This window comes from Eschrichtius robustus, chromosome 6, assembly GCF_028021215.1.
Source record: "Eschrichtius robustus isolate mEscRob2 chromosome 6, mEscRob2.pri, whole genome shotgun sequence".
In the NCBI taxonomy this organism is placed as follows: domain Eukaryota; kingdom Metazoa; phylum Chordata; class Mammalia; order Artiodactyla; family Eschrichtiidae; genus Eschrichtius; species Eschrichtius robustus.
Genome location: NC_090829.1, coordinates 11,303,880 through 11,328,861, shown reverse-complemented (window position 1 = coordinate 11,328,861; position 24,982 = coordinate 11,303,880). Strand labels below are relative to the sequence as shown.

General features: G+C 35.9%; 1 protein-coding gene across 3 annotated transcripts in view; it reads right to left on the bottom strand.

Moving 5' to 3' along the window:
* Positions 1-24,982, bottom strand: part of ANKRD28 (ankyrin repeat domain 28) — a 175,560-nt gene that overhangs the window by 88,124 nt on the left and 62,454 nt on the right. For 2 of the 3 annotated variants that reach the window (XM_068545876.1, XM_068545879.1), the window contains exons 1-2: positions 24,205-24,511; positions 22,984-23,067 (exon numbers count right to left, since the gene is read on the bottom strand). In XM_068545876.1, coding sequence (XP_068401977.1) covers positions 22,984-23,067; positions 24,205-24,321 — 201 coding nt within the window. In that variant the 5' untranslated portion in view covers positions 24,322-24,511. Of the gene's footprint in view, positions 1-22,983; positions 23,068-24,204; positions 24,512-24,982 lie in introns of those variants that run through there. The other variant, XM_068545877.1, reaches the window with a different exon arrangement.

Below are 24,982 nucleotides of genomic sequence, written 5' to 3'. Positions count from 1 at the left end.
GCTGCACCAACTTACATTGCCACCAACAGTATATACTCCTGCTTTCTTTTAATTAGTGTTAGCATGATATTTTTTTCTCCATCCATTTACTTTTATCTATATGTGTCTTTCTGTTTAAAGCAGGTTTCCTGTAAACGACATATAGTTGAGTCTTGTTTTTGGATCTCTGACAATTTCTTTTAACTGGTTCATTTAGAGCACTGACTACTGATATATTGGGCTGGCCAAAAAGTGCCTTCGGTTTTTTGGGGTTTTTAAAATTTATTTATTTTTCGCTGCGCTGGGTCTTCGTTGCTACGTGCGGGCTTTCTCTAGTTGCGGTGAGCGGGGGCTACTCATTGTGGTGGCTCTCTTGTTGTGAAGCACAGGCTCTAGGCGCGTGGGCCTCAGTAGTTGTGGCACGTGGGCTCAGTAGTTGTGGCTCGCGGCCTCTAGAGCACAGGCTCAGTAGTTGTGGCACACAGGCTTAGTTGCTCCACGGCATGTGGAAATCTTCCTGGACCAGGGACCGAACCCCTGTCCCCTGCATTGGCATGAGGACTCTCAACCACTGCGCCACCAAGAAAGCCCCGTGTCTTCAGTTTTTAAGTAAAAATAAAAGACACATTTTTCATTTTCACCAAGAACTTTATTGAACAATGATTCACCCTTCTCCACTACCTTCTGCCATTTTTCAGGCAACTTCGTAATTCCATCTTCCCAAAACTTTTTATCTTTTTGACCAAAGAACTGTTCCAGGTGCCTTTTACAGTCTTCCAGGGAATTGAAATTTTTTCCATTAAGAGAATTTGGTAAAGACCGAAATAAGTGGAAATCGGAAGGTGCAATGTCTGGTGAATATGGCGGATGAATCAGAACTTCCCAGCCAAGCTGTAACAGCTTTTGCCTGGTCATCAAAGAAACGTGCGGTCTTGCGGTATCCTGATGGAAGACTATGCGTTTTCCGTTGACTAATTCTGTATGCTTTTCGTCAAGTGCTGCTTTCAGCTGGTCTAACTGGGAGCAGTGCTTGTTGGAATTAATCGTTTGGTCATCCGGAAGGAGCTCATAATAGAGGACTCCCTTCCAATCCCACCCTATACACATCACCTTCTTTGGATGAAGAGCGGCCTTTGGTGTGGTTGGTGGTGGTTCATTTCACTTGCCCCACAATCTCTTCGGTTCCACATTATTGAACAGTATCCACTTTTCATCACCCGTCACAATGTTTTAAAAACGGAACGTTTTCATTAAATTTAAGTAGAGAATCACATGTAGAAATACGGTCAAGAAGGTTTTTTGCACTTAACTTACGTGGAACCCAAACATCAAAGCAATTCACATGACCAAGCTGGCGCCAATGATTTTCAACGCTTGATTTGGATATTCTGAGTATGTTGGCTGTCTCCCGCATGGTATAACGCTGATTGTTCTCAGTTAATGTCTCGATTTGATCGCTATCAGCGTCAACTGGTCTACCCGCCCGTGGAGCATCGTCCAGCGAGAAATCTCCAGCACGAAACTTTGCAAACCGCTTTTGACACGTTCGATCAGTCACAGCACCTTCTCCGTACACCGTACAAATCCTTTTGTGCATTTCAGTTGTGCTTTCACCTTTCTTTGAATAATAAAAGCACAATATCCTGAAAATGTTGCTTTTTTCTTCCATCTTCAATATTAAAATGGCTACACAAAAATTCACCCATTTTGATGTCTTTTTTTAAATGCACACTGATATGACAGCTGTCACATACAATCTAACAAAATTGTTTTGAATGAAATTAAAGACAACTGAGTGCTACTAGAGCCATCTTATGGAAAAAACCAGACAAACCTTTTGGCCAACCCAATACTTGGATTAATATCTACTATATTCATTACACTTTTCTATTTGTTTCCCTCTTTTTAAAAAAAAATTATTTATTTATTATTTTTGGCTGCACTGGGCGTTCGTTGCCGTGCGTGGGCTTTTTCTAGTTGCGGAGAGCGGGGCTACTCTTCATTGGTGCACGGGCTTCTCACTGTGGTGGCTTCTCTTGTTGCAGAGCACGGGCTCTAGGCGCACGGGCTTCAGTAGCTGCAGCACGAGGGCTCAGTAGTTGTGGCTCGTGGGCTCTAGAGCGCAGGCTCAGTAGTTGTGGCGCACAGGCTTAGTTGCTCTGCGGCACATGGGATCTTCCCAGACCAGGGAGCGAACCTGTGTCCCCTGCATTGGCAGGCGGGTTCTTAACCACTGCACCACCAGGGAAGTCCTGTTTCCCTCATTCTTTATTCCTATTTTTATCTTCCACTCTTTTCCTGCCTTTTGTGGCTTTACTTGAGCATGGATTTAATATGAATCCATTTTCTCTCCATTCTTATTTAGCCTATCAGTTCTACTTAAAAAAAAATTTTTTTAATGGTTGCCCTAGAGTTTACAGTATACATTTATAGCCAATCCATCTACTTTCAAATACCACTTCATGGGTACTGTCAGTTCTTATAATAACAAAATAACCCTAATTCCTCCATCCTGTCCCTTATCATCACTGTCATTCATTTCACTTATAAATAAGCATAATATATGACATATATACATATATATAAGCACACATAATTGAATACATTTAGTATTGTTTTGAACGAACTTATATGTAAGACCAATGAAAAATAAGAAAAATGTTTTTATTTTACATCGACTTATTCCTTCTTTATGTAGGAATGTTCTTCCTTTCTTTATGTAGATCCGAGTTCCTGACTTATTCTCCTCTGTATAAAGAACTTCTTTTAACATTTCTTGCAAGGAAGGTCTACTGGTAACAAAGTTTTCTGTTTGATAAAGTCTTTATTCTCCTTTATCTTCTAAGGATAAAGGTGCAGAATTCTAGGTTGGTGTCTTTCTCCCAACTTTAAATATTCCACTCCATTCTCTTCTTCTTGCATGGTGTCTGAGAAGTTAGATGTAATTCTTAACTTTGCTCCTCCATAAGGTGTTTTTCCCCACTCTGGCTTCTTTCAGGACTTATTACCTTTGATCTTCTGCAGTTTGCAAAATGATATGCCTAGGTACAGTTTATTTGTTTGTTTTTCACATTTATCGTGCTTGGCGTTCTCTGAGCTTCCTAGATCTGTGGTTTGGTATCTTGACATTAAGTTAAGGAAATAATCAGTCATTATTGTTTCAAATATTACTTCTGTTTCTTTCTCTGTCTTCTCCTTTTGACATTCCCATTATAAGTATGTTACACCTTCTGTAGTTGCCCCACAGTCCTTGGATGTTCTCTTCTGTTTTTCCAATCTTCATTCTCTTTGCTTTTCAGGTTTTGAGGATTCTACTGAGACATCTTCTAGCTCAGAGATTCTTTCCTCAGCGGTGTTCAGTCTACTGAGAAGCCCATCAAAGGCATTCTTCATTTTTCTGTTACAGTGTTTTTGATTTCTAGCATTTCTTTTTGGTTGTTTCTTAGAATTTCCATGTCTCTTCAATTTGTGGGTTTTGCCTTTTTGTTAAGTCTTATACTTTTTTCTTCATGACCAGACATGATGTACTGGATAACTAGGCCTTTTGTAATGTGTTGGTGAGGTGTAAGGGGAAGGCCAGTGTTCTACAGTCCCATGAGTAAGTCTGTCTTTTAGTGAGCCTGTGCCTCTGGTCTGTGAACCTCACAAGTGTTTCTCAGTGGTCGCCTTCCAGTGAATGAGGTGGGGGATAAGATGCCTGAACAAAATCAGAGCTCTGCCCATTAGAAGGTGGAAAATGAATGAACACTAAGTCAGTAGCCAAAGTTTCTGTCACTTTGTGATTTTATGTAGCCTTTGATATTATTTTTCTTCCCAGACACTTGAGTGTTCTAGGCAACGTGGTATGAGGGAAATACCAGAACAAGCAAGACACCTATTAAGAGTAGAAATTCAAATCAATTTTGTTACTACCCACCGAAAAGAAAAATGTAACAAAAGAAAAAGGAATCATTAACTGGAGTCTAAGCTGAAATGTGATGAAGCATTCCTCTTACCCCCCAAAACCGCTGTGAAATGACCTAGGCTTAAGTGGTATATTATAATTCACAAAACAAACAGAATAGTTTACAGAGTTGTCAAAGTAACATACTGGGGACAGAAATAGCCTCAGAGATCATCTAATTCAATCGCTTCGTTTTACAAGTGAGAAAAGTAGGGCTCAAAGAGGCTGAACCACGGAAGGACACACAGGCTAGAGTCTAGTCTGTCTGACTTAGAGGCCAAGGTTCCTCTTACTATTACACTTTGGACCTCTTCACCTTCTTACAGTTTAATAAGTTAACAGCAACAATGCGGTAGCTGTCATTCTTTACGTTCATGTGTTTATCTGTAAATATCTGCACGTGTGTTGGATTTTAGAAAATAATATATTTTAAAAAATCATAGCAGTGACAAAGGACTCATCACTGTCCTATAACTGTAGAAGTACGGTCCCACTTTAGAAAAATTTTCCACAGCATGACAACCTTAATGTTCTTTTTTACAGCCCTCTATTTGTGACAAATGCAATTATTAAATGAAACTTACAGTACAAAGTCTAGGAAGAAGAGAGATTTTCATTTCTTAGAAAAGAATCACATAAAACAGGAGACTCAATCATAAGATAAATAATTTAAACAAAAAATATCACACCGCCTACTAGACAATACATGTAACTGAAAGTTACATTTAAACCGATTATTAGCAGTTTCAGTTTATGGCTAGTAAACAAGGAAGATACACTTATCGAATAACTACTCATACATCTTGATGAAGCTTATTTTGGGGACTAACTATTAGTACCTTGGAGTCACAGAGGAGAAGAGTCTCCATTTGTAAACAAATACTTCAAACAAGTCTACTCAAACATGCCCTCACTCAACTATAAATATTAATCTTCAGCACAAGATAACATTTTATGTAATAACAGCAGCTTGAGAAAAAGAAATCTAATCCCAAATATATGCATATCTACTACTATGGCCATGATATTTAACTGTTAAATTAAACACATATTCTCAATTAATAAAGATAATCTGAATATTCAGCACTAGCAAATTACAGGTATTATAACCTTAAACATTAATTTAGAGTAGGGCTAAAAAAAATCAAGAATCAGATTACACAGCTACAATCAGAGGGGGGCAAAACTTCATCCTGAACTTGAAAATATACCAGTTAAATCACTAGATACACTAGAAAGATTTGATCTTATCTCAAAAGTTCTATGCTTGAACTCCAACACAGTGGATAAATATAAACATGGCTATTTGTGGTGGGTAGGAATCAATGTAGTTCTGTAAATATACCACACACAGAAACCTCTTTTGGGGGTGGGAACCAAAATGATCCATTTTAAATTATAAATTATGAAATAAAATTTTAAACTATGAAAATGTTTTAAAGTCAAGTCTATGTGGCAGTATGTTACTTTTAAGTGATTTTATATGTTATTCTTTAAGTGATTTATATAATTCATATTTTCATTTATCAGCTGAATCAAAAGGAGGACTTTCCCCCTTAGTTACATACCAAGACTTGTCAATACCTTTAAAGAAATTATCCTTGTATCCAGGAAGATTTTCAGTATATATATCTGTATTTAATACAATACCAATCTGAGACAATATCAAAGGTTAACATTTGTGTCACTGAGTCCCAGAAGGAGAGGAGAAAGAAACTGACACAGGAAAAAAAAAAAAAAATCTGAAGAAATATGGTTGGAAATTTCCCAATTTTTGGTAAAAGACATAAATTTCTACATTGAATAAGTTTCGTGAACTACAAATATGATAAACGCAAAGAAAACCATGCTGAGACACACCATAATCAAACTGTTAAAACCCAAAGAGAAAGACAAAAATTGTTTTTCTCAGGCTGCTTTAAAGACAAGTTACATATAAAAGAAATACTCAAATGACTGTGGATTTCTCATCAGAAACCAGGGAGGCCAGAAAACTGAAGAAAAATGAAAACATAAAAACGTGTCAAACAAGAATTCTGTATGACATGAAAGCATCTTTTAGTAATGCAGGCAGTATAAAAACATTTCTCAGATAAAAGAGAGCTAAAGGAAATTAATTCCCAGCTGACTTGGTCTACAAGAAATGCTAAAGGAAGTTTTTTCAGGCTGAAAGGAAATGCTACCAGAGGGAAACAGATCTTCAAATATGAAGCATGCACAATTTACTGAAAGCAAAAAAATTTAATGTTATCTGGGAGGGAATTCAGTGTATTACTTATACTACATGGCAACTCTAACACAAAGAGGGGAAAGTAAGGGCTTTTGTTTTTTTTTAAACTTTAAGTGGTAAAACTTTAACTCTATGTAGACTGTGAAAAGATACGTATTTATATTATAATCCTAGAGCAACTACTAAGAAAATAGTAAAGATATGGTCAAAATGTCATTAAGTTCGCAAAAACAGTATATCCAAATAATCCAAAAGAAGGAGGGAAAGAGGGAATAGTGGAGCCAAAGTTAAAAGGGACAAAAATAACAGAACAGCAGACTTAAATCCAGCCATATCAGTAAACACATTAAATGTAATGATCTGAACACAATAATTAAGAAACACAGATTGTCATTTTGGATATAAAAACAATACCTAATTATACACTACCTACAAGAAACCATTTAAAATACAGTGATATATTTATGCTGAAAGTTTATAAGTTGTTAAAAGATATATGATGCAAACAGTAATGAAAAGACAGCTAAAGTATCTCTATTAGTCATATCAGATGAAAAATCAGAACAAGGAAAGTTACCAGGGATGAAGAGGCACATTACATAACGTTAAAGGGTCAATTCATCAAAAATAAACAAATAAATAACAACAAATCCCCAACAAAACCCCCAAAATAAATAAAAAGCAGACAAAACCTCATTAGTATGACAATACTAATGTGTATGTACCTAATAACAGCTTCAAAGTACATGGAAGCAAAACTGATAAAAAGGAAGGGAGAGACAGATAATCCACAATTACAAGAAACTTCAGCATGCCTCTCCCAGTACCAAAGAAAACAAGCAAACAGAAAAATTAGCAAAGATATAGATGACCTGAAAAACACTAGTAATCATCTGAACCTAACTTATATCTACAGAACACTCTACCTAAGAACAAAAGAATAAACATTATTTTTAACTGCACTTGAAACATTCATCAGGGTAGACCATGTTCTGGGCCAAAAACCATACCTTAATACATTAAAATAAACTGAAATTACACAAAGGATGTACTCTGGCCATAAGAGAATTAAACCAGAAACCAGTAAGAGACAGACACTTGGAAAATCCCCAAGTATTTGAAAATCAAAGTATATACTTTAATAGTAAAGTAGAATAAAAGGAGAAAGCTAATTCTAAATAACCCATGTAAAGAGGAAATCTCAAGGGACATTAGAAAATATTTTGAACTGAATGAGAATGAAAATATATCAAAATCTGTGATATGAAGTTAAAGCAGTATTCAGAGGGCAATCTAAATAGTAAATGTTCCTGGACTTCCCTGGAGGCACAGTGGTTAAGAATCTGCCTGCCAATGCAGGGGACAGGGGTTCGAGCCCTGGTCCGGGAAAATCCCACATGCCGCAGAGCAACAAAGCCTGTGCGCCATAACTACTGAGCCTGTGCCCTAGAGCCCACGAGCCACAACTACGGAGCCCACGCACCCTAGAGCCCATGCTCCACAACAAGAGAAGTCACTGCAATGAGAAGCCTGCACACCACAACGAAGAGGAGCCCCCACTCGCTGCAACTAGAGAAAGTCCGCGCACAGTAACGAAGGCCTAATGCAGCCAAAAAATAAATAAAATTTAAAAGAAAACAAAACTGTAGAAGTAATATTTTTTAAAAAATCATATGCTCATCACATTTACAAAAACAACATCTTTTCATGATTTTAAAAAAACTCTCAGCAGACTAGGAATAAAAAGGAACTTCCTTAACTTGATAAAGGTAATTTACAAAAATTACAGCTAATATCCTATTTAATGGCAAAAGACTGAATGCTTTCCTTCTAGGATCAGGAACAAGGCAAGTTTGCCTATTTTCATCACTCCTATTCATTCTCATACTTGAAGTTCTAGTTGGTAAAATAAAACGCATATAGATTGGGAAAGAAGAAACGAAACTGTCTCTGTTCATAGATGGGGTATTGTATATAGAGAAAATCCCAAGGAATCTATTAAAAAAAAAAATCCTAGAATGAGTTTAGAAAAATTACAGAATGCAAGGTAAACATACAAAAAGCAACTGTATTTCTATATACTAACAATTAACAACTGGAAATCAAAATTTTAAAAACTGTACATTTACAATATGAAAGAATGAAAGAAAGAAAAGAGAAATGCTTAGGTATGAATCTGACAAAAATTTGCAAGATTTACATGCTGAAAACTACAAAACATTCATGAAAGAAATAAAGAAAACCTAAATAGAGAAAAATACCATGTTCATGGATTGGAAGACTCATTACTGTTAAGATGTCAATTTGATCTATATAGATTCAATACAATCTTAATCAAAATCCCAGCAGGACTCATAGTAGATACAACAACCTAAAATTTATGTGGAAAGGCAAAGATATTAAAATAGTCAAAGCAATTTTGATAGAAAAGAACATGGATGGGGGTCTTACACTGTGTGATTTCAAGAATTACTATAAAGCTGCAGTAATCACGGCAGTGTGGTATCAAAAGGGAAAGAGATAATCAGAATAAAGAGTCCAGAAATCAACCCACACAAATATATCAACTGATTTCTGGCAAAAGTAAAAAAGCAACCGAATGGATATATAATCTTTTCAACAAATGGTCCTGGATATCCACATGTCAAAAAATTAACATCAATCTATACTTAACACCTAACACAAATATTAACTCAAACAGAATCATAGACCTAACTGCCACATCTAAAATTTTAAAACTTCTAGAAGGAAAGATAGGAGAAAACAAGTAGGTTAAGCAGAGTTCTTGGATGTGAAACCAAAAGCACAATCCATGAAACTGATACATTAAATCCATGAAACTGATACGTTCAACTTCATCAAAATGAAAAACTTTTGCTCTCAGGAAGACACAGGTAAGAGGATAAAAAGACAAGACATACACTGGGAGAAAACATTTGTAAGTCACGTATCTGACAGAGAACTTGCATTCATAATATACAAAGGACTTTCAAAATTCAACAGTTAGAAAACAGTCCAACAAAATATGGGCAATCAAATTGTGCTGGGACAATTCAGTACCCACTTGGAAAGGGGGGGAAAAAGCTCCCCACTATCTCATATTATATGCCTAATGTAACTGCAAGTATATCGTAAAGCTAAATTTAAAGAGCATAATGATAAAGCTCTGAGAAACAAATATATTACCTTTATGACTCAGGTTAAGGAAAGACTTCTTAAGGTAGCAAAAACTCAAAAGCATTAACAATAAAGGAAAATACTGAAAAACCTGACTACATTAAAATTAAGACCTCATGTTCAACGACACAGTAAAGAATGAAAAGGCAAATTGGAATGGGAGACGATATCTGCAAAACTCACAAAGGGTTCATATCCAGAATAGATAAAGGACTACTGCAAATTAATAAGGAAAGAGAGAAATCAAAAGAAAAATGGGCAAGAGACTTAACAGGCACTTTATAAAAGAGGTTATATGAATGGCTAATAAACATATAAAAAGGCACGTGACAGTCATCAAAAAAAAAAAAGAAAAAAACACTCAAACTTTACAAATAGTGAGATACTACCACATACCACAGAATGGCTAAATAAATAAGACAAATAAGACAAAAAGCAAGAATATGGTCCAAGGATGTGGGCCACCAAAAATTCTCATATAGTGCTAATGGGAGTGTATACTGTTTAAGAATATAGCATTCTCTAAGTTGAATATACACATAGCCTTATATGCCAGAAATTCTATGCCTAGGTATATGTCTTATAGAAATGCATGGTAATGTGCAACAGAAGACATGCTTATGAATAGCTGCATTGTTTACAACAGGCAAAACCTGGAAATAACCCAACTGTCCATCAACAGAATATGGATAAACTGTGGTATATGCATTCAGTGGAATGCTATGAATAATCTTTAGCAACACATAACACAGGTAAATTTTTAAAATGAGATAGTTTGTGCACAAGAACCCAGACCCAAAAGAATGTATGTTGTATGACTCATTTAATTAAACATGCAAAATTATACTGCTTTAGGGAGGAATAATTAGGTGGCAAAATTATAAAAGAAAACGAAGAAAGAGACTATAATAAAAGTCAGATTACTGGCTACATTGTGGGGTGGGAGGAAACAGTTCTAATCACAAAGTGTGCACAAAGGGCCCTTGTGAGATGCTAGCAGTGTTGTGTTTCTTGATCTGGGTAGTGGTTACATTTAAATAATTCATCATATTCTATATTTGTTCTACATATTTTAAATGAGTTATATTTCATAATTTTTAAAAGATTACGAGAAAGGAGAAAAAAATCAGACATGAGTGCTTCAACATTCTTTCAAAATATCAAGTAAGACACATTTGAACTAAGAGGAAACGTGCATCAAAAAATTGGGGGATGGACTTCCCTGGTGGCACAGTGGTTAAGAATCCGCCTGCCAATGCAGGGGACACGGGTTCGATTCCCGGTCCGGGAAGATCCCACGTGCTGAGACGCAACTAAGCCCAGGCACCACAACTACTGAAGCCCGCGTGCCACAACTACTGAGCCCACATGCTGCAGCTACTGAAGCCTGTGCGCCTAGAGCCCGTGCTCTGCAACAAGAGAAGCCGCCGCAATGAGAAGCCCACCGCACCGCAATGAAGAGTAGCCCTCACTCGCCGCAACTAGAGAAAGCCCGCGCGCAGCAACAAAGACCCAACACAGCCAAAAATAAATAAATTAATGCATACATACATATATACATACAACATTTTAAAAAAAAGGAAATCCTTGAAAAAAAATTGGCAGAAAACACAGGCTCTGAAACAATATCTCAGCTTAAGAAAAGGAGCTTCCTTTGTTGGTCTGTCAAGATTCATTCTCCTGAACTAATGTTCAAAATGAAAATGAAAGTCTCCTGAATGTCGGAAAAGAAAGCTACTCACCCTTATACCCGTGCCCTTCCCCCAACTACCATTTGGATCTACAAGGGAATTAAGAATAAAAATAGAAATTTTATTACCAGAAATTTGTGCAACGCAATCTGAAAACTCAAAATAATCTAGTTTCTATGTAAACAAAACACCAAAACCCTCACTGTACATAGCTATCTTCCAAACTAATGATAAAAACTTGACATACAGCATTTTGTAACTGTTTTCTCATACAAAGACAAATATATTCGAAAATGAATAAATTACTATTTTTTGCACTTGTACAAGAAAACATGCTTCAAATCACTTGGGTAAGTAATATTCAAATCATTGATTCTCTAGAAAAACTACGGAGGGAAAAAAATGATACATTATTAAAGTATTTATGTAATTTACATGTTTTCCTCAACAAGTAATTATGCTAAGACACAAAAAAAATCTCAAGGTTTTATCATTGTAATTTTATGAAAAAATGTATATTTAGTAATTAATCGACTCAAGTCACTCACTTTCACAGTAGATAATCTAAAACTATCATCTAAAATATTTTATATTTTATTTGTCAATACATGATTTGGGATGGGATGGGACAAGAAGTTTCCTTTCCCAAATCTGACTCTGGCTATTACAGGTACTTTGGTTTACATAAAATTACCAATGTATTAGCTATTTAGATTTGTTTATATGTGCCACTGTTTTGGCAGCATGATCTGAATGAAAACTGAACCCCATGTTATCAAAAAACTATACACTTGGCTTTATTAGGCAGTTCTTAACACTGAATGACATCTCTGAATCCCCTCTTCACCTGCAACGTTTCTATTATTTCCTGTGTTGCTTTTGTGCCATGCTCAGCAATCCTGCAAACTTTACTTCTATTTACTGAGTATGATTCAGACTTGTAATACAACAGTAAAGCCGCTTTCGAGGCTGTCAGGGAAATGCAAATGCTAAAAACTTTATTAAACGCCTTCCCTAAGAACCAACTTCTGTTCCTGAGCATTGAGGGAAGATGGGATTTAGTCCCCTCGGCAGAGAATAGGGTGGAACAGGTCTACCTCCAGCTGTCCCTTTAAAGTCAGTGCTCTGATAGGCCATCAGCAGAATGGTGCAAATGATAAATTTATTTTTCACGAGAGCCTTTGCTTGCCTGCATTTCAAGCGCACATGTTTTCTTTGTTTTTTGTTTTGCTTTTTTAAAGAATTCACCCTTCCTATGTCAAAGTGATTTGAATTGTCTAAACAAGTACTGATGGGAATGCAAGGCAAAAAGACTGTGGAAAGAAGCCTGTTTAGCTTAATTGCACTTGGGCAACTGACAGTAGACTGCCCCCATCCACCAAACCCAAAACCCACACACCCCTGACACAAACAAAAAAACAGCTACAAACAATACAGCCAAACACTTTAGATTATAAACCTGCTAAAGTCAGGGACTATGCCTTATTTTTATTCACTCATTTCTAACACTTTTTAAATGGCTGCTACTTACAGTCGGCCTTCTGTATCCATGGATCAAAACTACTTGGAAAACAAAATTCCAGAAAGTTCCAAAAATCAAAACTTGAATTTGTCCCAGGCCAGCAACTATTTATATAGCATTTTCAATGTATTTACAGCTATTTACATACTATTTACATTGTATTAGATATTATAAGTCATCTAGAGATGACTTAAAGTATACAGGAAGATGGGAGGATGTGCGTACGTTATACAAATGGCAAATAATACACCGTTTTATACAAGGGTCTTGTTGAGCATCCACAGATTTTGGTTGTCTGGCGGAGATGGGGGAGGGTGTTCTGGAATCAATCCTCCATGGATGCTGAGGGATGACTATACTGGGTATAAATACAGAATTCAAACAAGGTCTGTATCTCCAGAGAGTTACTGAACATGACACAAATAAACTGAGTGTTACAAAGGAGAAGTTCAGAGTGCTACAGCCATCTATTAGGCTGACATAATACTACCTGGGGGACCAGGAAAGGTGTTCCAGAAAAAGAGATACTTAAGTCTTGTATTAGTTTTCTATTGCTGCATAACAAATTACCATAAGTACAGCAGCTTAAGCAACACTCATTTATTAGTTCACTGGTCTGTAGGGCAGAAGTCCAAGTATGGTATTGGCTGGGTTCTCTGCTCAGGGTAGCTCATAAAGTGGAAACCAAGGTGTCAACGGGCTGTGTTCTCAAAAGGAGGCCTGACTAAGGGAAAATTTCACTTCTATGCTCATTCAGGCAAAATTTGGTTCCTTGTAGTTGTGAGACTGAAGTTCCAATTTTCCTTCCTGACTGTCAGCCAGAAGGATCCCTCTGCTCCCACAGTCTTTGGCATGTGGCCCCCTCCATCTTCAAAGTCAGCAGCAGAGAATCTGCCTCGTATCACATTCCTTACTCCCTTTGTTTCTGACTCTAGATCCAGATTTAAAGAGTTCATGTCATTAGGCCAGGTCCATCCAGCTAATCTCACTTTCCTAAAGCCAACTGTGCCAGATGTCATAAACTCATCACAGAAGTGCCATCCTATCATATTTACAGTACAGGAGATTATACAGGAGATGTACACCAGGGAATGAGAACTTTGTAGGCCATCGTAGACTTCTGCCTGCCATAAGCTGCAATCTGCAGAATGAACAGAAATTGAAGCCGAGGTAAAGGGAGTTGGAGACAATGTGGGCACAACTGATATCCTGAGTTGGGAAAAAGCATGAACAACAGGGGAAAAACGTATGTATGACTGGTCTCCCTAATACTCAGCATGGTAAATGGCACATATTCGTCAAGGGAACGAACCAACATACCAAATTATATCAAATTAGGCTATCAAGTATTTACGAAAGGCTTATATACTTATGGCTACAAGAGAAGAGCTAAGAACTTTGTTGTAATAGTAACCCACTGGGCAGAAATGAGGGGTGACAAGCCAGGGGAGACAACATGGGCAGAAAACTGAACTGGACATTAAGAAAACCAGGCTCTTAAGCTATTTCTGCTAAATGGAAGTGACCAAATAAACTCCAGGGGTCTTATTTTTGCCTCATCTATAACAGATGATGTAACTACTAGATCTCCAAAATCCCTTTCCAGTGTTATCTGTCTTACACAGTGGAAGGCATGATTCTTGCCCTGGGGCAAATTCTATTTAGGAAGTTTTGAATCTAGTATTAATTCATGTTGTAATCTAGATATTGCTCTATCAGTAGTAATATTAAAAAGACAAGTCCACAGAGCATCCTATTCTAAATACTGAATTTACTCTCTTCTACAAATTTAGCAGTAATCAGATACTCCTAGGCTAAGGCTTACTTGCTTTTCATAAAAAAATAAAACGCCAAAATTACGTATCGATACCAGGTCTTATAAGAGTAAGAGGAAGCAGAGGTGATGCCATCTATGATTCGGCAATTATGTTTTTGGTTTCTTTTTTGTTCTTTTGTTTTTTTTTTTGGCCACACCTTGCAGCATGTTGGATCTTAGTTCCCTGACCAGGGATCAAACCCATGCCCCCTGAAGTGGAAGCGCAGATTCTTAACCACTAGACCGCCAGGGAAGTCCCTGATTGGGCAATTTTAATTATCAAATAGCAACACCGGTGTTTTGAAAACTAATGTACAGAACTTCTTTTTAAAAAATACTGCTGGACTACAATAAAAAATTGCCATTTCACAAAATATGTAAGGTGTAAGTGTGAAAACATTCAGTGGAATGTCAGTCAGCTGTTTCAATCAATAAAATGCTTCTCAATGGCTTTTCCAGAGCTACGTATATTTTTAATAGGCATATTTCCCTGAGTTGAAGAGACACAGCTGACAGTCTGGGGAGAAAACCAGGATTAGAATTCTCAGGACAGAGTAACCGAGAGGAGAGGATGGTACAAGGAGAGAATCCCAGAGACCTGCAGAATATCCCTTCGTGTACTCCACTGAGTACTGAGCAGCACGTGACATGTGTAAGAATACCACTGGAGACTCATGAAAAGAAGCATCCAAAATAATTAAAGCAGTGTTTCTCAACCTTTTTTTTTCCTTACCACCCTGACCCAAGAGCCTTTTTAGATTTTTTTCTCCCTAATTGCCCCCATGAAATTTTAATACCACTGTATACCTAATTTATACACTTCGGCCCTTTAGAGGGCCACAAATCATTGTACTATGTAAGACTTTTCACACACACACACACACACACACACACGCGTCCCAACAAAAAACACAATTTTTGCCAAGTTGGAGGTGATATCATCACCAATGAGAATGCACGCATTAGATGGAACAGTGCCTGGTTCGCACACAGGAAACAGTGTCCTGTTCCTACCAGCCAAACCAGAAAAACTCATCACTCCCAGAACCTTGGGTAAAGTACTCAGGAAAAATTATCTCAGGAGTGGAGAATAATTAGCCTATTTTGAAATTAAATAGCATTTATAGTACGAACAAAATTTATAAAATATGGATAAATCTGCAAAAGATGTAAATGTGGAATTACAAAATTTGCTGAGGGAAATTAAAAATGACCTAAATAAATGGAGAAATATAACTTGTTCATAGGTAAGGAGAACCAATACTGCTAAAATGTTGATTTTTGCCAATTTCATCTATAGATGAACACAATTCCAATTTCCTTTTTCCCCAAGAGACTGACAAACTGATTCTAAAAAATTCACATCGAAATGCAAAGGACCTAGAATAGTCAAAACAATTTTGAAAAAGAAAAAAGTTGGTGGTTTCAAGACTTATTATAAAACTATAGTATCATAATGGTGTGGTATTGGCATTAAGCTACACAAATACATCAATGGAACATAACAGAGTCCATAAACAGATCCACACATATATCAAAAATTGACTTTTGATAAAAATGCAAAGGCAATTCAGTGAAGAAAGTATAGTCTTTTCAACAAAAAAATTGTTTTTTGACCGCGCCTTGCAGCTTGTGGGATTCTCAGTTCCTCGACGAGGGATTGAACCCAGGCCATGGCAGTGAAAGCCCAGAATCCTAACCACTAGGCCACCAGGGAACTCCCCTTTGCAACAAATATTTTAACAACTGGATATATCCATATGTAAAAAAGTGAACTATGACATACACCTTGTACCGCATGCAATTATTAACTTGAAATAGGCTGTAGATCTAAATGTAAAATTTAAAACTATAAACTTCTAGAAGATATGAGACAATCTATGTGACACCGAGAGAGACTTTTTTAGACACATGACCAAAACAAAAATCCGTAAAAGAATAAATTGATAAATTGGACATCATCAAATTTTTAAACTTCTGCTCTCCAAAAACACTCATAAGAGAGTGAAAATAAAGCCACAGATTGAGGACTTGTGTCCAGAACATATAAAACTCAAAAGTAAGCAAACTATCCAATAAGGAAAAAAACGAGCAAAAACATTTGAAAAGACATTTCACCAAGGATACAAAGATTGCCAAGAAGCAATGAAAAGATGCTCAACATCATCAGTTACCTCAGAAATGCAAATTAAAGCCACAGTGAGATACTCATCTATTAGAATGTTTAAGATTAGAAAAGACTAATCATACCAAATATTGGCAAGATGTGGAAAAAACTGTAGTTCTCATATCCCGTTGGCGGGAATGTATAATGGTATAACCAGTACGGAAACAGCTGGCAGTTTCTTAAAAAGTTAAACATACACCTACCATATGGTTTGACCATTCCACCAGCATATATTTACCCAAGAGAAAGGAAAGCATATGTTCATACAAAGACTTGTAGACATGCCTTCACAGTAGCTTTATTTGTAATAGATGAAAAAGAAGAACAACTCAAACTCTATCAACAGGTGAGTGGATAAACAAATTGTGTATATTGATACAACTGAATACTATTCAGCAACAGAAAGTAATGAACTGTTAACACATGCCTCAACATGGATGAATCTCAAAATAATTATGCTGAGTGAAAAGAGCTAGATAAAAGGAGGACATATCGTATAAAGCTCTGGAAAATTCAAATTAATCTACAGTGACACAAAGCAGATCAGAGGTCAGGGGCAAATGGAATCCTTTGGGAATGATGGGGATGTTAACTATCTTGTTTGTGGTGATGGTTTCACAGGCATATACCCACCCATGTCAAAACTTATGAAATTATACACTTTAAATATATGCAATTTATTGCATGTCAATTATACCTCAATAAAACTTAAATAAAAATAGGCTGAGGTGCTAGATGAGACTTACCAGACCAATTAGTAATTTCAGCTCAGGCTGAAATTTAGGACACAATCTGTGACATTTTTACTATGCTATATAACTATCATTATTTACCCACCACCAATTTATACAAACATGTCCACTAAAATTGCTTCAAATAAAGGACTTAGAGGACATTTAGTCCATTTGGGAAGTTGATAATATATTTAAATAATTCATAATAAATCCCAACATTCTAAGTTTTGCTTGCATGCTCTCGCCTTCTGAGTCGGCCTACACTCTGTTTATGGAGTGTGTATCCCTCTAAATAAACCTTTCACTTTAAAAAAAATTAAAGTTTTGCTTGGCCACCAGAATGTCTGTTTACTTGGTGAATTTATCTCATTTTATTACCAATTAGCAATAAAGACTAAAAATAACCCAAATGCCCTCCAAGAGGGGGACTGGTTAAATAAAATGTTATAAACACCTAAGTGTAGAACTATGTGATTATAAAGAATAAGGAAGCTCTCTCTAGACTGGTATGGACTGATTCCCCAAATATACGGGATGAAAAAAGGAAAATGAAGAAACATATATGCTAAATAAAAAACAATGAATGGAATACAAAGATAAATCACCACCAGTTTCTAGCTGCAAAAACAGCTGGTTTCATTACACAAAACCTCCTTTGTTTCAGGACCAGCATAACAGCCATTTAGTCACAATGACATGGAACATACGCTCGTTTACGGATCTTGGAGGAAACAAGAACATTGGTGAAGAAAATTTAAAAATCTGAGGCTGAAACCTAGAAGCACTGGCAAGAACAGAAGAGAGGTGCAGTTTCTAGGGATGGAGAAACTACAGGGCAACCCTCTCCAGGGTGGAGGCCGACCTGGTTCTTCTCTCTTCACTACCTCCCCGTTTCACTCCATGCTCCATGGAAGCCAGCTGGGAACTGGGTGGGTACACTTGAGATGGGGCTGGAGGTTTGCAGGCCACAATACTAATTACTGTAACTACAGAAGACCATGTACACACATACAGTTTTGGGACAGAGAGTTCACATAACCTCAAGTAACTGAGTGAGGAGGTTTTTAAGAACCTCTCCAGAAACATCAACAGCTTGGTGTACTGACAGCCAGCAGAAGCGACTTGTGGTCACAAGAAAGATTTATTAAAGATTAGAGCACTTCTTGCTAATTTCCAGAAAAGACTAGAGAACACTGTGAAGAATGAGGGTGGGTGGAATTCAGGCAACCTGTGTAAACTTACGGTTTACTACTTTGTGTAAACTGCCAACTATCTTATTACAATTTAATAATGAAAACAAATGATATGCTTGTGTGATGTACACACACACATATACGTGCATGTACATGTATGTATTTGCCAAACACTTTATCTGACAAAGTAAAAGCAACATCATTTCAATGATCCCAGAAAGTATTTTTGAAAGCTTAGAAGATGTTAATAATTTTGAAGACTACTTTGGCAAAATCAATCCCAAAATATTCTGAATAAAAAAGTACATCTGAATTCAGAAACCAATATGTAAAATATACAAGGTAGCATTTTCAAAATTATCAAGTTTATATGATACAGGCAAGATCTACTGACTAGCTCTTAATCAATTCTTTTGAGTTTAAAAAGGGTCACAGTCACAGAAGTCATAATCTAAGACTTCCTGTTTTAAACACTAAAAACGGTGTTGGCTAGATTATAATTACCCCCAGTCTGACACTACTTCGAATGACATTTTTAACCAGCCAAAAAACATGGCACTAAGGGAGCCTTGTTTATTCACTCATTTGCAATGCTAAAATTTAATAGCACTTGACTATGAAAATCAGGATCACATTTGTATTACAGTCTAAAAGGCAGGAGTCCACAAAGAATGTGGACATAACTTTTAGAGGGAAAAATCCATTTTTTAACAATTATTGCTTTATGGCACTATTTGGCAAAAGAAAAAGTATTTCTCTCCAATTTACTTTGTATTTCCCCAGCTTCTGCCAAATCTACATAGGTTCAACTGTCTGTTCTGCTATATACTTTCTAAGTTTTAGTTCTGTCACCTATTGGTGGGATGGAAATGTTAACCTACCAGCTTTACAAGATTGCTGTGTGAGTTAAAGCAGGTACCATAAAAATGTTTAGGCACATCACTGTCTCTGAAATAAAGTCTATAATTAACACCAATTTCTATCACTGTGGATTAAGAAAAACAATTTCTGCTTGTAGAAAATTTTCTTATAAAGTCATACCTTTCCTCTGAAATGTGTTATTAATATTTCAAATTAAATTATTTGGGCTCCACAACATGGCATGTCATTAAGTTCTGGTAAATCCTAGGGAAAGACATTTATTATTATTATTATTTTGGCCACATAAATCTGAAAATACAAATGAAACCTTCTGGGCAAAAGCAGGAGATCATTCAAGGTCACTTGGAATTTTTAGAGCATCCCAAATTTGGGGCATGAAAAAAACGTGAAGGCCATTAATGTAATCCCACACATTTTACAAAAGAAAAGTGAGTCCTAATAAGTGAAATGGATTTGTTCATGTAGCATAAGGGTAAGAAGATAGAAGCACTTAGGTCTTACAACTTATGTTCCAACTGTTCTTTACATTATATATACCAAACTGCCTTTAAATTTTTTTTGACCGTTTCACCTGTTTGTTTTACAGTGCTTCTTCCATATCCAAGTGACTTATTTTTCTAAAAGTTTGCTATTTCAACTATTTTTTAGGCAATAAAAAATCTTCTTCTACTAGGTTACCTATCCAAACAACTATTTCCCTTTTATTCCTTCATGAAAATGCTGATTTTCTCCAGATACGGAGTGCAATATAATCACTGATGATAAGCCTCTCACCCTAGGGGATGAACCAGGTGATGAACAATGACTGATCTAAGCAAAAAGTTAATCCCCTTCTACCTCTGCTGGTGGACTGGTTTACAGTGGGCTTGTAACCGAGGAAACTCAGGGGGAGTTTTGTGGGGATTCTGGAAAAGATCTTTTTGCCTGATTAAAAAAGAAGAAAAGGAAATGTACAGGGAGAATTCCCTTTCCACTTTCTCTGGCTGTTTGTCTTGAGTGCAGGATACAACAATCATTTCTTCAGCAGGAGGAGAAAGCCAAGAGTCTCACAGAGAAGCTCACTCAGAGATATGACATTACTGTCTTAACCAACCCCCCACCAATCACCTTGTTCTGGATTAAATTACTATATAAGCAATAAACCTATATTTACTCAGACAGTCAACTACTTGTGGCCCAAAACCTCCAAATATAAAACTCCAGTATTTTCTAGTGAAATCATCTCAGCTAGCTTCTACCATAAAAGACTTCCTTCTCAGACCAAATAATATGAATGTGTAATATTTTATATTAGTTTTTAAAAAATCAATTAGGTGTGTTACTAAGAAAGATGCTATTTAGTGGTCCACAGTATTCAGAACTTCAGGATATGACTCAAGAAGCTAACCCTAAAATAATTAACAATGTTTACTTAACAGTATAGAACCAAATCTGAGCTCTTTTACCCACTCTAAAATTTTATAAAAATAACTGCAAAAAATGTAAATTTCAAAAAGTCAGCTGTCATTCTCAAATACTCACTTAAATAAATCTATTTTAGAAAAACACCACTGTCGCACTGACATAAAGCTTAAAAATATTTTATTACCTATTAAGAGTGAGTGGGTTTTATATTACAAAACAGTGTAAGTTTTATTACACACACTTGCACATACACACATACATACCTGCCTCTTAAAACTCTATGCGATTCCTTATCATAGAGGACAAAAATAGGAAAAAAAAAAAAAAAAAAAAAAAACTACCATCCTAAATTAGAACAATGGCCAAAGACTTAACACATCTGATAATTATGACTATACTCTCAACTATGAAGAGTCACACAAGAAAAGCAACTGTAAAAAAATTTGTCAAAAACCCATGAATCACTGAAGACAAAGTCACTCTCAAGAAGGGTCTACTGCTTTGAAGCACTAACCAGACTTTTAGTTCTAAGCTTGGTTCTAAGTTTCAGAGCAAGAGAACAAGCTAGGAGATGTTAAGAAACGATGTTTTAAAAGTGAGCAAGGAAAGGAATCTATAAGGAGAAAAGCAGAAGCTAAAAGTCATTAAAGTTAGGGGGTCACACACTAGTTACAGATAACACAATACCTCCCAAGGACATCACAGCAGAATAAACTGATGCTCAAAAATGATTTTTTGAGCATAAAATTTTAAAAACTTAAGATAATTTGATTATTATGGCAGAAAAGCAGTTGGCTATAATGAGACTTTGTAATGATGGAGAAATTAACCATGGTTAAGTAGGATTATAGTCCAAACTTTGTCACCAAGATGAGATTTGTTAGTTCCATTTAAAACAAACAAACAAAAAATACTAGAGTTAAACAGAACAGAAAGCCTTTTCCTCCTTTTCCTTAGTCTATACCCTTATAGTTATTTTCTGTCTTACGGAAAGTAGACTCTCTAGAACACCCCAATTACGTAAAGTGACCAGCGCTCCGTTTAAAATAAATCCTGAACTAGTGCATGTTTCTAATAAATGTAAACTTAAATGCAATTCACTTAGGAATGTTTAAGGAAAAAAATGTAATGATGAACCATTTTAGTTAAAGATTCAAATCTATTCAGTTAATTCAACCTTTAAAAATAAGATAAATACCTCTTATATCTACTTAACATCACATCAAGTGGTCACAATAGTACTGTCCAAAAGAATGGGGGAAAAGATGAGAGTTGGAGATGAGCTGGCAGAGCACAGCTTTCTTAGAACCGGCCAATCAATTCCAGGTCATCTGTTTTGCTGTTGCTATAGGGACCTTAGGAATAATGACCTCTCCCCACTCTCCATCATTCAGAGAACTGAATTATGTATGAAAAAGATACTGAAAACATTCACTTCCAGTAAAAATATATACATTAATAAATTTGATCTTGTTATAGTTAATTATATATTTTCAGCCTCAATTTAGTAAATTAAAAAAAGTTTGGCCACTGGAGAAACACATATGGAAGGAAATTATCCATATGCCCACTCTTTCTAAAACTGTCCCTCAAGTCAGTCCTGAATGTTAAATCCACTGTATCTTTAAAAGTCTGAGGAATTTTCAAACAATATGTCTTTATTTACTGCAAGACCCCAAACAGATGAGTCTTTGTGTATAATGTTATTCACAGAAAGCAAATTTGATCCCACAATCAAGTTAGATATATTATAAATTTTATAGACATGTCTCTTCTTTCAAGTTCACAAAAAAAGAACCCTCATCTGAAATGCACACAAGTATCTGACAGTGAAGTGTCATGATGCTTATAACTTACTTTCAAATGGGATTCAGCAAAAGAAAGAAAAAAATATATGTGTAGTATAAATATAATCTGTGTAAATATGGGAGAGAAAGCAAATGTGGTAAATGTTATCAATGCTGGATATAAGTGGAGGTTATATGGGTATTCAAAGTCTTTTTTCAACTATTCTGTGAAAATTTTCAAAGTACAAAGTTGGGGGAACAAAAAACCCTCATTGGCTCCTAGTTCTCCTGTGTTTTAGTTATTACCCTGAATATATGTCCAGTCCCTTCCTGTTTGCTTCAAAGACCCTTCTACCCTCGTTTAAAACAGCTGTTACAGAATTGTGTTATGTCTTTTAACAAAAATCATAACTCTAGGAAAGTAGGTTTCAAGGCTGGTATCAGCGAAACTGTTTTACCTGAAAGTTAACATCTTCTTTCTTAAATATTAGTGCTCGAACTTCATCAGGATCTCCATTAAATATAGCTTGCACCAGTGATGGCTAAAATACAAGAGAGTAATAAAAACATTAATCACACCACATGGATGATTCTAAAGCTATTTCCACATAACTTTTAAATCTAAAAATTTTCTTCCCTATCATAATAATCACGTGGCTTTTGACATGAACCAAGTTTCATGAAGTCAAATCATATGAAAGTACAGGATTCCTCCTTGGAAAAAAAAGAGGCCTAATTAAAAAAAAAAAAAAAAATCAATACCGTATGACCAAAATTAGGTAGCATAATAAGCATAATCAGATTTTATTTTATATGAGTGGAGGCCTTTCGAATATACATACGGTAAAAAGAAAGTCTCTTCCAAATACAAGTGTGACATCTCAACATCTACTTGTGGGACATAACTTGTCAAACAAGTAGTTCCTAGCCCATGTGGAGGCCCTCGAAGGCCTCCTTGAAAAGTTCTGTTTGGGGCACCAAAAGAACTTCCATGGGTTAGTATTACATGTATAAAGATAAACACCAAAAAAAAGAAAATCTGGCAGTTGATGAAAATCACTACTATTCAAAGACCAAAAATTACTGTAAACCTGAATAACATGAAGAGGCAGACCAGACACGTGAACATCTAAATATAACAAGTTCTTAATCAACGACACAGCCTGCCTGATAAGGTATCATATTATGCTAGTCAAACAAGAAATCAATTGACAATAGCATTAAAAATACGATTAAAGATGAAGTCTGACTCTTTTTCATATAACAGCCTTGCATGTAAATACATACAATTCATTACAGAAAAGGCTGTGCCTCGGTGTTGCTGGCAGTAGTCAACCTTTCCTAAAACATACAGTTCCTCATTCTTGTTATATTGGTTTTTAAAACCACTAAGTGAAAACAGAAATGTGGTTGCTATAACTACTATCCTCAAATTATTTTTAAAAGTCTTTTTAAGAGATTAAGAGATAAAGTCTGAAATGTTATCTAAACATCTGAAAAAGTGAAAAATCAGAAATGTGTGCATTCATATACAAGTAATACTGCGTCATATTCACACACCTATACTGCTTTAATTTGGGTTTTTAATGAAACTAGTACAAATTACATTTATTCTTAAAAAATAAAATTTACCCTACTAGTTCAGTAGAATACAGTAAACATAAACTCTCATATCTTACCAACACACTTCCCAAAGGTGGAGAATGTAGGGACTTATTTTCCTGTGGCAATTTAGAAATGAATGCAGGAGACTCATCTTCTACCTCCTCCAAAACAACAATACACACTCGACTCATTCGCTCTTTTAAAAAAACTGAATTCTAAGCTATGTGATAAAAGTCACAGTTGGAAGAGTACAAGTAGTTTTTCCTCCTCTTCTGTACAACACTTAGAATCATTCTCTGAACAGCGCAGCTGGTTTTTTAAAGTTAATAAATACTATCGGAAAAAGTGAAGTTTAAAATTATAAATTATAACTACATACTTGTAACTTACTAAGAAAACAATTCTGTTATTTTCTGTTGGGTTACTGTAAAACTCAAAAGAAATTTGACGTCAACATGTCAATAACCAAAACTGAGTCCAGGACAAGCTCATTTAAAAATATTTTTCCCCTACCAAAACAGTCATATCACAGAAATTACTTGCATAAAAAGATCACTGTCTGGGTGACATCAACACACGCTGCAGAATAAGATGAGAAACAACTGCTGTGACAGAGAAGATCGCAGCTGTACCCGCTCTTGCCTGCAAGGTCATATAGTTACCAGTAGCTGGCTTGCTTATAATTGAAAATAAAAAATAAAATCTCATTGTTCTGTTTCCACTTCTAATTTGTCTTCATTTCTTCAGCTTCACTGGTTTAATGCTGATACTATCCAGAAAAAAAGTACATCTAGAGCTCAATACAAATTCTCAAAATGTTGCTCAGAGGTTGACAATTCTTTCTGTGTTTGA